This window comes from Ruditapes philippinarum, unplaced genomic scaffold (assembly GCF_026571515.1).
Source record: "Ruditapes philippinarum isolate M1 unplaced genomic scaffold, ASM2657151v2 ctg5289_1_1_1_1, whole genome shotgun sequence".
Lineage (NCBI taxonomy): Eukaryota > Metazoa > Mollusca > Bivalvia > Venerida > Veneridae > Ruditapes > Ruditapes philippinarum.
Window position 1 is genome coordinate 140,527 of NW_026853676.1, and position 17,509 is coordinate 158,035.

The following is a 17,509-nucleotide window of genomic DNA, read 5'->3' on the forward strand; positions in this document are numbered from 1 at the left end:
AAATTCATTACAACTTTCATAAACGTTAATATTTTAATGTCTATTTTAAACACATTGACATTGAAAATTTGGACGTCAAAAGTGCAATACCTGACCTGTTATACTAGCTTTACACGGGGGAGGAAGTGTTACACGAAGGATGGAGTTCTTATGATAACTTGTTTGGAGTTCTTATCATGATAACTGTCACGGAGTTCCTGGAAAACGTTACGGATTTCTGTGGAAACTTTTCTATTTACTTGGTGTAAATCATTATGAAGCATAGTACGCGCATCATTTGCACACACATTTGGTTATATAACGGTGGTTTAGAGTGTATTTCAGTTCAAGAGATATTTTTCTTACCTCCGTTTCTTGTGGGTTTTTTTGTGTGTTTGTTTGTGTTTTTGGGTTTGTTTGATTGTTGTTGTTTTTTTCCATTTCATTGGAATGACTGAAAACATACTTGATGTAGAGCATTTACTTACTGTACAGGATAAAAATACGCTTTTAATTTAATATCTAAGCATGATTTCTTCATGTATACATTATTCCTGGCACTTAATTTTAGCTATATCCCAGCCAGATTTATGCATTATAGAAATAGTCGTCAGACCTAAACAGGAAAATATTTAGTGGTGTTCAGCTATTATTGAAATCGAAACCGAAAGAAACCAATAGAAAGTAAGCCTTTAATGGTGACTCACATATATTATTAAATTCGTACTTAAATTTCTATTGTCATATCATTGTCATAGTACTTTTTACGTTTCTATGACAAAATTGATACGTTTTAGAAATTAAGATATCCATTGAATATCTAAAGATGACACCCACCTCATTAAATTTAGATAGAGGTAATGCATACTACTTCCTTTTTTGCTGCAACCATTTACATGTAATTTGTTTCGGCAGACCGATAGCATAATTACTTTATGTTCTCTAGAACTGCCAGGAATAATGTATACATGAAGAAATCATGCTTAAATATTAAATTCAAAGCGTATTTTTATCCTGTAAGTAAATGCTCTACATCAAGTATGTTTTCAGTCATTCCAATGAAATGGAAAAAAACAACAATCAAACAAACCCAAAAACCCAAACAAACACAAAAAAAACACAAGAAACGGAGGTAAGAAAAATACCTCTTGAACTGAAATACACTCTAAACCACCGTTATATAACCAAATGTGTGTGCAAATGATGCGCGTACTATGCTTCATAATGATTTACACACTTATTGACTAATAAAATAGGCTTAAACGGGCCGTAATTTAGCACAAGAAACACACTTGCAGTAACAAAAGTTATCATAAGAACTCCAGGACATATTTTGAGTTATCACAAGAACTCCGTGACATTTGAAAAATCGGGTATAAATTTATTAGCTTGGGCTTTATGTTTGCAACTCTGCATTATAATTATGTAATTATGTATAGCAACGAAGAAGATCACAAATGATAAGGTCAATATGTACGAATGAGCAAGTAATTTGGAAATTTTACTCAAAACTACCAAATTGATTTATAAATAGGCGATGAAAAATGGAATAAAAGGTTTTTCTGGAACATTATACAATATGTAGGACAAGCTTAATTATCAAAGTTTAATTTAGCACCTCAAACTCCCCCATTTAAAGTTAAAATGACCATTTTTCACGTCAGTTCTCCAAGTAAATAGAAAAGTTTTCCACAGAAATCCGTAACGTTTTCCAGGAACTCCGTGACAGTTATCATAAGAACTCCTAACAAGTTATCATAAGAACTCCATCCTTCGTGTAACACTTCCTCCCCCGTGCTTAATCATTTGCAGAATAAACAATACCTAAAATATCCAAAACTTCAGCCTTTGCTGCTAAAATATTGTATCATGTTAAAGATAAAAAAAATAAGATAATTCAACTATAAACTGGATTAAATCAATAGCATTTACATATCTGTCAGGACACATGGTACTATAGTGTTGACAATTTAGGTAATTTTGATACCCTCCTCGACAGGCAACATTATTAGAAATAAACAAACTATTTTGTTAGTTAGGAGAAGAACCTAGTACTGAGTCAAATTTTCAGATCTCTAGGTTTGAAATTATGAAAACTGTACGGAAAAATGTTCAAAAAGTGTCCGGCTGATGGTCCCCGACAGACATAAATTTCTGTACTGTTCCTAAATTCAAATTATCGAACCTTGCAAAGAACATTATCAAAATACTTTTTTATCTGTGCACAATCTGGGTAGAAGTAAAAGTCTTCCTATGTGTAATTGATGAAACTGTATGTTCAAACTCAAGTACTAGATCAATTTGTCACATGACAAAGTTGTGAATGAATTAAACAATGAGAGATTACATTATCTCTCACAAAAAAGACTCAATCAAATTCAATTTTTACCAAGACATAAGGTAGACATTTTCGATTTTTGTTTTTATAGTAAAAGAGATTGTTTAAGACTGACTAACCATTCTGAGGCCTTATCTTTGATTTCTCGAGACCTGAGCAGGACAAGAGCATCACCAAAGCTGCACAAATTTAAACAACGTGTAATATACGGAACGAAGACACAGCAATATAGTAAATATAGTAGGACAAATGCATGCGAGATATAGGCCAAAAATATATTGAAAATAGAAAAGAGGTGTCTAATGTGGTTCAAGTACTAGTAAGACAAAGAAATAACAGAAATGAAAGAAAATAAAAAATAAATAAATAAACGTATGAAATGTAGGACAAATGTAGGATCATTAAGAGTATAAACATGAAAAAGGTGTATGCTAAGTCTTGAAAAAAATAGAACTTATGCCACTATTAAACACAACATATAAATGTAGAAATTGAAAAGAAGAAAAAGGGGGAAAAAAGATTATCAGCCACTTCCAGGGCTTTTCTGCTATTATCTACCAGACCATGAAGGTTATATGATGACCCAACCCCTCCTTCATCCCGGACAAGATTGACTTGTTTCTCTCCCATCTCAAACTTTCAACGGTGTCCTAACGATGCCTTCACCTCGGGTGGTCCCCGCTTGTAATGTGACGTAGGCTTCGAAAGTGTCACATTGAATTGTTCATGATAATGTGTTACTTATAGTGCTAAGTAAAACCCCTGTCACACTAGGGTGGCGTTCTCACGGCGTCCAAAAAAAATTAATAAAAAATCAGAACGCCGTAAGTGCGCAGTAAGGTCGAAAACATCGCCGCATCATCGCCAAAGCATCTGCATAGCATAGAACGCCGACCAACGGTCGGCATGCACAAAACAAACGCCGTTACTCGGTGTTCTGATAAGAGCGCAGTGTGATTGAAGTATTAACGTCGAAGAAACTCAGTAGCATCTCCTACAACGTTTGTACGGAGATTGTTCGGGATTTCTACCGCGCTTATACTGCGTGTGCTCGGCATGCTCAATTGCGCGCCATTGGTCGGCGTTCTATGCAATGCCACTACGGAGATGCTGCGGCGATTTTTACGATCTTACTGCGCTTTCCTCGGCGTTCTGAATTTTCATTGGACGCCGTGAGAAAGTCGCCCTAGTGTGACAGGGGTTGAAAAAGCTCGCTGAATGCAATGACGACCCTGGGTATTTCAGATGACGTCACACACGCATCACAAATCAAGGTACAGAAGTACAGATGTGCTCGCCCTCCGTTATTTTTTGTTTCTTTCAAACAGTATGTAATGCTTTTTAACAATGCTATTATTGACAGACTGCACTGCTTTCGGAGAATGAAGGGGAATACGGGGAAAATATTGTGAAATTGGTAAGTTCAATCATTAAAATGACCTGTACCATAACCCCCGCCACGGTTGGTCTTAGGTTTCCTGCATGAGTAGATGGAAAACATGGTTTGAACACTATGGTCTGTTGTTCTCACGATTGCTATACCATAAACAAATAAACGTGGAAGAAACGTGGAAAAACCGATATTCAGACGTATACCTATACAACAAATGCATATGTTTTCGTGCATGAACATCTACTGAAGCCACTGGGACTTTATAACATCCCTCGCCATGTTGGTTCGGGCTTCAAATGCATCTTCGTGCCTTAATTCCCGCTAGATAGGCGTTGTATTGAATTTTCTATAGTTCTAAATATAGCGCTCGTTTGATAATTACATTTCCCCTTATAGCGTTTGCATGATAACATTTTCCATGTTTCCTCTAACACATGCCGCGGTATTATTGTGTTGTAACATTACATTGTTATCATGTGAGAAAGTATCGACTGGGTATGTATATATAGATCTACCAACTGCTTTTATCTATCCGCCGCAACACTAATCTGTGTGACAGCTGAAGTTTACAGTCTCACATAGATATCAAATGCGATCAATCTCGCATTGTTCTCAAGATATTTTATTCATAAGTGATTTTGCGCGAATAAAGAGTGTTTTCTTCAATATCAGTTTTACAAATAATAGAGTCTTAAATAAGACTATAAATAAGAATTTTTAAAAGAAATATTTCCGCATATTTAGTATGTTTATTAAGTACTTAAATCGCAACTGGAGCATTCGACACCATATTTAATGGTTCAACATAAACGATCAGATGAAAATGGAGAAAATATTTTGATATTGATACAGCACAAAGTAATGATTTTTATGTATGTGCTAGTTTAATCAAAAAGTGATATTTAGTGCTTATCTATATCTGCACTGCCTATTGTACATGTGTTAATAGGGATTTACTGCAGCAAAAATGACCTTAACATTATGAATCTCAAACAAAAATTAAACATACACGCCAAAAGCTGTGTTATAAGTTGATACATAAAGATCGCGCATGTGCGGTTTTATATAATACATTTATAACATAAAATATTTACTATACTATGTGAGACTCTCACTTGTGAACTATCGTGATATGCCAGATTATTTAAATGATTGTAAACAATGGAAAGTAGCGCTTGTACGGACATGAAAACGGACAATAATCCGGACGGTTCGTCAGATGATGAGCATGACCAGCCGGATCCTAGGATACAGGTTCGAGCATTTTTGTTTTGCATATTTATTGATGTTTCATAGCATTTTAACTGTTATTATGTGTATTAAATCGATAAGTAATATCATTCGGCGATGTTTCGTTGTCGTTGCACGGGAACGCCCCCTTCCTGGTTTATATAATGAATTGTTTCACTATCTATAATGATAATGGACTAGATGTTTATCAGGGCCATTGTTTGTTGTCCATACATGTACAATAATAATATGTTTCAGTCAGTTCAGTCTTGAATAGAATGTGATGCAACTATCTTAAAGGCACATCATGCCTCTGAAATGATTTTTTTTTACTTTTTAAGAAAGTGCAAACTTGAATATTATAACATTTAAATAATGATTTAAGAGCGTGTTAACGTTATATAGATATTTGTAAACTGAAGAAAGTAGCGATATATGTAAAATAGATTGTAAAGAAAATAGCGAAATGTAAACAAAGAAGTATTCTGACTTCCATAAAAAAAATACTCAATCACTAGAACTGAAGACTCACTTTATGGAAACTATTAAAGGGCACCAAAAATAAAGAAACTTTTGAGAAATGGAAAATAATAAAAACATTTCGTAGACATAATGGGCCTTTAAAATAACTCGTGAAGCAACGGTTTTTTTTGGTAACATCACACCATGGTTTAATTTTAATGTTTACTTAAACGTGTGTCTGTTATTTTAATAGAAATTACTTACATGAAATTAAACTTTTATTTATTTGCATTCCTACTACAAAGTTGAATAGACTATGCTATTTTATTTGGTAAAGATTGCGTTCAATACAACATCTGCTCAAACAGTTATATAAATAATTACGGAAAACATATTTACACAATGACTCATATAAAAAATATCAATAGTATATACAGTGTTTCCTTTAAGCAGCATGTGTGAAGTGAACAAAATAAAAAAAATACAGAAATACACATTACAAACGAGTGAAACAATTCATAAAACTTACGTAAATTACAAAAAGAGGTCAGCATATGCAAACATAATCTTTATTGCGTTAGTCAAGCATTAGAAACATTTTGATTAATACAAATGTACTGCAAAATCAGTCATTAGTCGCACATAAAATAAATTATTTCTTGAATCATGATTATTTTTACTTTTTCCTAAAATTTTATCCAATTTGTATATATTTTTCTCAAGTTTGATTTTTCTTGAAATATTTTGGTTCATCTGGAGGCATGCAGCTTTAAATGGTTTAATTGGATATACAATTAATTTATGATATAATTGCATCAGCGTTGTAATATTTTTCTGTGTTTTATTTTTTGTCTACATGAATATAAACATATAAAGTACATGTATTGAGTAATTGCATAGACCACAGTCTACCACAAAGATAAACATTTTACCGCAATATCCGTAATCTGCTTAATTAACGAAACAACGTACATACAGTGTAATGTTAATAAAGCATGTATGCATATCTTTATAAATTATATAAATGATCGAAAAGAACAGAAGCTAAGGTTATTGCTTTCCGTGAAATTACACGCTTGTTGTTACCATGTAATGAATACTAATAATGTTACAGACGGAATATGTATCTAAATGTCAAACATGTGTGTATATATTTTACAGAATCTGAATTATTTTGTATTAGCGCCACATGATCCCAAACGGAAATTTGCATAGAAAACGTTTGCCTGTTCCGTATCAATTTATTTTCTTCGCGACAGTCGACGTGCGTATCTTGTGTTACTGTTGCGTCACAATTATATCGTGACATGTGTACACTCGTGCGTTTCTTGTTTTATTTTCGTGTCACATTTACTACGAGACACTCGTGCGTCTCTTGCTTTACTGTCGTGTCACATTTACTTCGCGACACTCGTGCATCTCGTTGTTTTGTTATCGTGTCACATTTAAGTTTGCGACATTCGTGCATCTCTTGTTTAAATGTCGTGTCACATTTACTTTGCGACACTCGTGCGTCTTTTGTTATACTGTTTTGTCACTTTTACTTCGCGTTCTCGTGCATCTCATTGTTTTGTTATCGTGTCTCATTAACTTTGTGACACTTATGCATCTCTTGGTTTTTCTATCGCGTCACATTTACTACGCGACACTCGTGCGTCTTTTGCTTTTCTCTCATGTAACATTTATTTCGCGACATTCGGGCATCTCTTGCGTCATTGTAATGTCATATATACTTTTCAGTACTACTTTATTTCTTTATTCATTTTGCTTTAGTCACAAATATGTCTTAAGCTCTCAACAGACGGTAGGATTTTGAAGTACAACACCAATTAAAACTAAGATGTACAGGCAAATCTCAATGTGTGAAGACTACTATTTAACCTTAAGTATAGATGTAAGAGATCCACACCGTACAATCAAATGGGCACACAGCTGTTCCAGCGTCCACAGCTGTACCAGTATATACATGTCGGCGCGGGGAATACAATTGACGTACAATAAATATTCATCTATTTTTAACATATCCAAACTGTATTCGAGTAAATCAATGTTATGGATTCATAGTCAACATCCAAAGAAGCATGCTAACAAATTTCTGGCCCAGTGAAAGCTTTACTTCACATGAATTTTGACTGAAAATAACCACACTATCCGATGAGATGCGGTATTTTTAGTTTGAAGTCACAAAAACTTATATTTTCTCATGATAATTAATCCTTTTTTCATACGATTCGTAAACGTCAACATTTTGTCATTAAATATTCAAAACCATACCTTCAAAAAAGCTTTTCTGTTAAAGTTATAAGGTATTTAAGTTTGAGTGTCATCAAAATTTTAGTAACGTCATCAGCTGTTCGCCTCTTTTTAATGATAACATCGACAGCAATGTATCGGCAAGGATGAATAACGCTGAAAGCTGTTCAAAGAAACAATTTTCAGAGCTTTTGTCCTACAGTAACTAGGAAAAAGTAAAACTTTTTGTTCATTTAAAATATTACTTTATTCATCATACTTTCTTATCATATTATTTTTGTTATTACTTTCTATCATTTGTTGTATCTTAGCTGAGAGGCCTTTATCTCCATTTATCGCACTGTATTTCAATATTGATATTGTTCATATGAATGAATGAGTGAGTGATTGAATGAATGAATGAATGAATGAATGAATGAATAAATAAATAAATGAACGAACGAATGAACAAACGAACTAATAATGCAATATACGTATATGTTAAAACAAATTGTCTGTAGAAAGTATATGAGTTGTAATATTCTAAAGATTACATATAATACATTCATTTTTCTTCCTATGCATGTCCTGTTGTTGTTGTTGTTGTTGTTGTTTTCTATTTCAGAAGGCCATATTGGAAATAAGATATATATGATTGTTATTGTATGTTATTAATGTATAACCTTCTTTAAATAAAGATACAAAATGTATTATTTTTATTATCATTATTATAATATAAAAAGGTAGCAAGATCTATTTATATGTTTCTGAAATGTTAAACTCAAAGAAAGTGAAGGCAAATTTAACGCTTACTACGAATACTCTGTATTATAACTAAATCCATCAAGTGTTATTATAAATAATGGCATATAGTAGACATGTCCCCTGCAGTAAATGGATGTGTAACCCGAGATGTCTGCCATATAAAATGATTTATATAAAAAATAAAAATTTGAATAATTTTTAAGAATGGTTATTATTTTTATTGCACTATACATTAAAACAGATTTCAAGGATAAATAACAACACGTTTTTCCATGCACTTTCATATCTCGGGTTACACAGCCATTCACTGCATAGGACTTGTCCATTATATGAATTATTTATAATAACATTTGATGGATGCCTTCATTTACAAGACTGAATATTCATATTAAGCGTTAAATTTGCCTTTGCCTTTTGACTTAAACATTTCATAAACCTATTACAGGAACTCCACTGAGGTTTATAAGCCTAAAAACATGAAATTTTATTATTTCATATAAAAAACATGAGCACTAAAACATCAATATTAATAAAATATAACCAAGAAATATATGAGAAATACATTGAAAATCATATGTTTGCGCTATTCTCAGTCCGATTTGAGTGAAAAGCGTTTAAACTCTTTTCAACTTTGGGTCATTTTTTCACTATTATAATATTCTGGAAAAACGGAACAAGCTAATGATCGGAAATTTTGCATATAAGTTATTAGTATAGATCTACATCAAATGGAGAAATAATCTCAAAAAAATATTTTCAGTCCCGTCATGTCAAAAAACCTTAGTGGGATCCCTTTAATAGGTTTTGCTACCTTTTTATATTGAAATACAGTGCGGTAAATGGAGATCAAGGTCTCTAACCTAAGATATAACAAATAATATAAAGTAATAAAAATAATATAATTAGAAAGTATCATGAATAAAGTAATATTCTAAATTAACAAAAAGTTTTACTCTTTCCTAGTGACTGTAGGACAAAAGCGCTGTTGTAAATACATGTAAATGTTTCTTTGAGCAGCTTTCAGCGTTATTCGTTCTTGCCGATGAATTGCTGTCGATGTTATCATTAAAAAGAGGCGAACAGCTGATGACGTTACTAAAATTTTGATGACACACAAACTTAAATACCTTATAACTTTAACAGAAAAGCTTTTTTGAAGGTATGGTTTTGAATGTTTAATGACAAAATGTTGACGTTTACGAATCGTATGAAAAAAGGATTAATTATCATGAGAAAATATAAGTTTTTGTGACTTCAAACTAAAAATACCGCATCTCATCGGATAGTGTGGTTATTTTCAGTCAAAATTCATGTGAAGTAAAGGTTGCACAGGGCCAGAAATTTGTTAGCATGCTCCTTTGGATGTTGACTATGAATCCATAGCATTGATTTACTCGAATACAGTTTGGATATGTTAAAAATAGATGAATATTTATTGTACGTCATTTGCATTCCCCGCGCCGACATGTATATTACTGGTACAGCTGTGGACGCTGGAACAGCTGCGTGCCCATTTGATTGTACGGTGTGAGATCGGACATGTTCTATTTTGAAAATCTTGTCGTACAGATTTCTACAGACCTCCCACAATGACAAGTAACAGATTACCAAATTATCTCCTGATAATGGGTGTAATGAATGAAATTCCAGAACAATTGGGTCTAAAAGTAAGATGGGGTAAAAATGATGTTGAAAAACTCTTCAGGAGACCCAAAGTTGTGTTTTGTTCGAATCCCATATTATTCCGAAAATGATTATGTCACGGTATTGAACTGTTCTCTAACATGTCTAATTAGGGGAGGGGAGGTAGTTTGTAGGCGGCTGGATAGCTTAGTCAGTAGAGCCGCAGTACGGTATTCCGAGGGTCCCAGGTTTGAATCTCGGTCATGCTTCACATTAAAATAAATATATATAATTTTTTTTAATGGAGGTGCTTCAATCATTACTCATGGCGAAAAAAGTATTTAGTGAGTAAAGTATGTAAAGGATCAATTGGGAGGGATCCTTTTTAGGGAAACATCAGATGATTCCTACAGTGTAGAATTACCGTCTGAATGCAAGTGTTGTATAACTTTGAAAAGTGTACATCTTATCTCTAATTAGTGGTGTACAACTAAATCCTACCGTCTGTTGAGGCCTTTAGTAATAACGAACTCATAATATTTTTTGTTTGTTTTTTTATTTCAGACGGAGCTAGATAAGTTAAACTCTGCCAGTGCAGACATAAACAGACTTGAAAATGAACTTGATGTTAGTATTTTACAGTATTTGTCCACCCATAAAAACACACAGGGTATAATATATACGTGTTTGCCTTTTTTTTTGTATTTAATAAGGAAAAATAATACAATACATGCATCTTATTTTCGTGTTTTCCCTGCAATTATTTTTCAAGTATGTGTAATTAAATTATGATAAGTAGAACGACACGATATAATCTCTTGTGAGAAATAAAAGATACACTTAAATATTAGTGAATTGTACGGTGGAATAAAGGGGACAAAGGAATTATTGTTTATTTACTACGTGCTCAGACAACACAATTTATGGCATAAAGTCTTTATTATTATTATTATTATTATTATTATTATTATTATTATTATTATTATTATTATTATTGTCCCTTTATGCCAACCGTAAAATAGTTTTGACACTGTTCTTAATGTAACATTCACGCCTCTTTGACATTTGTAATATAACGCAGTTTGTGATGAACAATTACTGGAAAAAAAGGTTGCAAATTGTAAACTTGTGTACGTTTATTTCGTATGACCTATAAATATTTACATTTTTCTCGCTTTAAATTGTCAAATTATTTGTAATTTGTAGAACAATTTATATAGATGATAGCAAGTTATGACCAACATAAAGTTTATATTTATATATATTTGTCGGTATAAACGAATTTTTGTTAGCCAATTTTTTGTACTTTTTTATGATTAACTTGTCCTAATTTGAATAATAAGCTAGTCTTTAACATATTGATATGAAGGCAAGAAAATTTTTTATTACGATGCAATGGTATCGTACTACGATTTTTCCAAAGTAATACGGGGAAGTCAAAGACCGGGCCCGCGAAGCGGGTCCGGGCTTTGGCTTGCCCGGCTATAGACTACACGTGAATATTTAAAAGAAAATCAAATAAAAAACAATTAAAAAATATATAGAATTCTATACCTATCAATGAAATTTTCAGTGTCAGTTCTAGTCGGGCGCCGCCATTTACAATGTATGTCAATGATAATAGGCGGGGTATTCCGATAACGGAACAAATCTCAACTTTTCGGATTAGTAATAATCGTCGAGTGTTCCGAGTGAAAACGGAAGCGGTGTATGTAATATCGAATGACACCTTTAAAACGGAAAGAATGAAAGGATTTTTTAACGACTTCCCCGTTCATAGGCTTTGCCTAATTTCATATTAGTTCACTTTCAATGTGTGTTTTTTCCCCTGTCATTTAACATTGAATGATATATAACTTTTCTATTAACAAATCGTCATAATACGGGGAAGTCAAAGACCGGGCCCGCGAAGCGGGTCCGGGCTTTGGCTTGCCCGGCTATAGACTACACGTGTATATTTAAAAGAAAATCAAATAAAAAACAATTAAAAAATATATAGAATTCTATACCTATCAATGAAATTTTCAGTGTCAGTTCTAGTCGGGCGCCGCCATTTACAATGTAACTCAATGATAATAGGCGGGGTATTCCGATAACGGAACAAATCTCAACTTTTCGGATAAATAATAATCGTCGAGTGTTCCGAGTGAAAACGGAAGCGGTGCATGTAATACCGAATGACACCTTTAAAACGGAAAGAATGAAAGGAATGTTTAACGACTTCCCCGTTCATAGGCCTTGCCTAATTTCATATTATTCGGTAAAAAAATAAGATAATCAGATCAAAAATAATCCATTAATTAAAACCATACTTACTTAATGCTCAAGTTAATTATTATTAGTTTATGTACGTCGATACTTGAAATTTACGATATGAAAAAGCCATAGTTCTGTTTTCTTTTGCAGGAGGCCAGGTCAAAATATCGCATTATCGTGTCAGGAACTTCCGGCCAAATGGAGATTATTGCAAAAGGCCGGAAAAAGAGTATCCAAAAAGCGCGGGAATACTACAAATTATCGTTGGATGCTAAACTGGTAGAAACACATTACTTTTATTACATTTAATTGATTTATGCGGTATTTGCGTAAACAGTTGAATTTGTTATCATTTTCATTTGTTGTTGCTCAGAAAATTATGTTGCTGTTTTTGTGGTCGTTTGTTTGTTTGTTTTGTTCTTTTCGGTACAAGTTCTGGTAGTTTTTCTTTTTAATAATATGATATGCTTAAAATGTCTGCTTATTTCTGAACATTTAACTGTTAGAGGAAGGGAAATAAGAGCTGCTCAAGTGAACTGTAAATATGTATAAGAAATTTCAGAAAAATTTGTACAAGCACCTGTCACTGATTTATTTAAATTAAAAAAATTCATTATATTATCTAATTAAATTGAAGATTTCATTATCTTTGTATCACATGAAGGCACAAAGTGAAGCGTTAAAGGCTGCACGACAATTCCAGACCGCTGTAAGCGTGTATAAGGCCGCACGGGAAACTGTGGCTCTAGCTGAAAGCAGGTTGACAGAAGACACGGGGACAACAGCCGCCCAGCTCACGTCTGCCTGGCAGGAAATGCTAAATCATGCCATCTCCAAGGTAACTAACGTTTAAATATAAACATTTTCCCAGCAGAAATTTTTGTAGGTTTCAAAATCTTATGTGTGACGTTTCCGGAAAGCTTAGTTTAATTAACTTGTTATTATTCAGTTGACTTGATATAAATTATTTTAATGAGTAACAATTGTTATAGCTGTTGTGAAACAGTGTTAAAGTAAACTACAATGTATGATATTAATATGATGTTATTGTAAAATTAACATGGCAATACTTTCCAAGCGTAACTTTAGTATTTAAAGCGGCAAGCCTCCAGATTAGCGAAAATATTTGAAGAAAATCAAACTTGAGCAAAATTTACTAAGATTTTAAGAAAGTAAAACGATTCAAGATTCAATTAATAATTTACAGGTTGTGTGCCATTAATGACTCGTTTTATGACATTTTTTACTATTTTTGCATATTTTGACCTCTTCTTTTTGGTAATTCACGGATATTGTAAAGGATAAATTACTTTCTTTGTTCACTTTACAATATTTTACTTTTAAGGCATGCTGCTTTAAGCGTTTATGATAGTAAAATTATACCGTTCCAATATCAATGTCGTAAAACTTGTCTCGTTTGATTACTGAGGAAAAGCGTTCTTTTAAATAAATATACTTTAAAGAATTGGTATATCACGTGGGTCTATTAAAAATATATGATTTAAGTACAAGATATGCTCCATTAAGAGATCGAAAAATTATTTTATCATCGGATAAGTATTTTTGAACAAGTTAGTTAACGTCTCATGGAATAACTTTACATTTTATTCTAGGTCACAGAGGCTGAAAAGGAAAGGGCAAAAAGTGAACAGAATCACCAACGGAGATCTGCGAAGTATGCCGAACTACAGTCGCAAATTCAAATTCTTGAGAAGAAATTTTCCCGCTCAATTAAAAAGGCGAAACCTTACTTCGAACTAAAAGCTGAACTTGATGTTAAACTTATGGTAAGTTAAAGGCACATAATGCAAAAAAAAACCCCAAAAAACGAGTACATTTTTACTTCTTTAGAAAGGGCAAATATAAGTATTATAGAATTTAGATAATGGTTTTGAGCATGTCAGATACTTGTTACCTGAAAAAAAGAGCACTGTCTTTGAAATTTTTTGTCATAAAAGTAGCAAAATGTAAAGAAATAGTTTTTTGACTTCCATACAAAATACTTATAATCACTATAACTTTACTTATTGCCAAAAGCAACAGAGTAAAAAGATGGACAAGATGATTGGCAAATGTGTTTTGAGACCTATAGATGTACACTAATTATAAAAAGCTTTTGAAAAAATAAAAGCATTTCTAAGGCATAATGGGCCTTTAATGAAACTATTTGAACTGTTTAATTGAAAAACACATATCACATTCTCTTTGATTTATATGCAAACACAGAACAGTACCTGTATATAGGTTGTATCACATAAGAAAATGCTTTAATATCTAATCTGTAGACAATGTTTAATCTGGTTCACTAAATGGTTTAATTTTTACAGCAACAGAAACAAAATGTGCTAGATTTACAAGCTGCAATCAGATGTTGTAAAATGAAGTATACAGAGTCACTGCGCAAACTCGAAAGTATTTCAGAAGAAATACACCAATCACGACGCGAGAAAATCTGGTCAAAAGTTCCCCGGATGCCAGGAGTCGGTGCAGACACAGATAGCATGACTTCCGGTATATCTGAAACCGACATGAGTAAGTGGAAAAAATAAAAACTTGGGTAAAATTGGCCAGTAAGACAGTATATTTTAGTGGTACTTAAAGTCCAAAAAACACCACTTGTGTCGGAATACATTTTTAAACTGAAATATCATATCTGAAACATAAACATGGCCTTTACAAGAATATGTATTTTATTTCGTTTTTGGTTTGGTTTGGCTTTACGTCTCACCAACACAATATAGGTGATATGGTCATATGGCGTCTTTGCATCTTTACTGGTGGAAGAAGACCTCCGGTGTCCCTACCATGCATTATTTCAGGCACGAATGAGTTGAACCACCGACGTTCAATATGCTAGCTGGATAGCTTCCTCAATTTTAGTATCATGTAAAAGTAATCATTATAAATTTTCTAGTATGAACATCATATCTTACCTTTATTATTAGAGTATGAAGTTGTGTTTAACGTGGCTGATAAACTAAGATTTTAGACTGAACTTTACTAAATCCCAATGGCTAATATTGAAAATGCATGTTTCATATAGTTAGTATATGCCGCTTATCAATTACGCATTACTTTGTATACAAATGAATAACTCACACGGAGTGTAAACATTTATATGTCATTTTCATATAAATACGGTTATCCTAATTTTCTTATTGCTTTTTTTAGTCAACGGCATGTTGTTTGCATATGTTTCAAGAACACATCGACATTTTGTCGAAGAACTTGGGCAAGTTAAGACAAATAGATACAGTAATGATACCTCTTGTGGCCGAGGGGTTGCCTTTAAGGGGTGAGACATCACGTCTATCCTCGCGTGATCATAAGAGGCGACTAAATGGGGTTGAATAACTGGAGTTTTTGCATCTCTTAGCTCCAGCAGGTGAGCTGTTTTTGACCCCTGGTGTTGCCTAAAGTTTGTAACCCCCAAGGTTAGCCAAAATCATCTTTCCTGTTTTGGTGCCATATTGCATTAGCTGTGTTGCTGCGCCGTAAATCAAACAAAACAACCAAAATTTGTGGTAAATTACGAATATGTATGATTCATAGAGGTTAAGAATATTACTTTACTATTTTTAGAATCAATGGCAAGTTGTGAATGGAATGATCTTGGTGATGATGAATTTGGAAGCACAACAGACGACGAAGTGTTTGATACACAATCAGAAGGTCAAAGAGAAACGCGAGCCAATACAGATTTACAGGATCGAATGGAACAGTTAGGTTTTAATGACAAACTACATGCACAGTTAGTTTGCAATAATTTTAAAAATGACGATAATAGTGAAAGAAACACTGAGGTTGTGGAGGGAAATATTGAATCCGATCAATGTGAGCCTAGTGAAGGAATAAACGTTGTCAATGAAAATGATAATAAATCAGGAGTTTCACGTGATACAGAAAATCAATTCATGTTAAATGATAAACCGACTTTAGATAGTATCAATACAAAATTGAATGACGTCAAAACGTGTATTATAAGTGAGGTAGATAAGACTGAAAGTGATAAGAATGAAACAGAAGAATATATTGGATGTGACATGCAATCTGTTGAACGCCCTTCTTTATCGGGAGAAGAAGATTAAAACGTATTGATTCTAAAAATTTAAAACTTATTTTTTACCTTGAATAGAGTATTTTTCTATTTGTATAGATATCATGTATATATATTTATAATACTGCATGTTTGTAACGTTGCTTTTCATTGAATAAGTTTATATAGTTTAATATACACGGCTGCTGTCAATTTACGTAGAAATATCCTTTTTTTCTCTAAAAAAAGCAAGTGTGCTGTATTAAATTTGTTCAAAAATCTTTAAAGTATATAGACTATATTAGCGTGACGATTATCCAATTAAAAGCGACGTTACAAACATGCAGTATTATAAACCTGTTAAGATACTTTCTGCGTAGATGATATTGTAAAAGACACTTTATATTTGTAGGGTAATAAATTGAAATACTTAGAAAATTAGTGATACAAATTTATGGACACTATTAATTTGACAGGGTTAAACAATGCTAGCGTAGGTTTATTTTAGTCATAGTACATGTAATCACCTTTGTTGTTTTATGAAATTTGAACAATGAATTGTTTATTTTTGTTATCCAAATGCGATTTTGGAAAAAAAATGTTTAAAGCATATTTTTGTATCAGGGCTTGTGCAATAAAAATAGAATATTAAAAATTGAATATTAAAACATTAACTAGTATGTGTTGTTACATGTTTATCTTTCCCTGGTATGTTGGATCATTTTACATTTGTAAATACAATGAAAAATTGACATGCTACTTTAAGTGGAGCTAGAATAATATAATAATAATAATATAATAATATAATATAATATGATAATAATAATATAATGTGACATACAATTCCCTGCATTCAAAACGTTTTATTATCATGAACTAAGGTTAAGGACCCGATATGTTATTATTTACTTAGGGTGTGTTCCACTTGTAAATATGCGCGTTTTGCTTCAATTTACATATTATTGAAATATGCATTGTTACTTATGTGATGGTACGTCACTTAAAAAGTATTGGTATCGAACACATTCGTAACAAATTATACCAGTTTTACATAAAGAATATGCGTATTTCTTTTCTATATTACGAGCTTTATTTCTATTACAAATTTGCGACACCAGTAACGCAGTTGCCCTATACGTTTTGGTTGTAACAAATGTGATGTGGTCAAGCACAACAGTTGTTGCTTTACTACTAG

At 32.6% G+C, this 17,509-nt stretch overlaps 1 protein-coding gene across 1 annotated transcript; it reads left to right on the forward strand.

Moving 5' to 3' along the window:
- Positions 1-4,803: 4,803 nt before the first annotated feature.
- Positions 4,804-16,988, forward strand: LOC132737522 (SH3 domain-binding protein 5-like). The gene is made up of 7 exons (XM_060724820.1): positions 4,804-4,964; positions 10,587-10,649; positions 12,429-12,557; positions 12,943-13,116; positions 13,892-14,065; positions 14,606-14,810; positions 15,861-16,988. Exons 1-7 carry the CDS (start codon positions 4,872-4,874, stop codon positions 16,364-16,366), a joined length of 1,344 nt encoding a protein of 447 aa, XP_060580803.1. The 5' UTR covers positions 4,804-4,871; the 3' UTR covers positions 16,367-16,988.
- Positions 16,989-17,509: the final 521 nt, after the last annotated feature.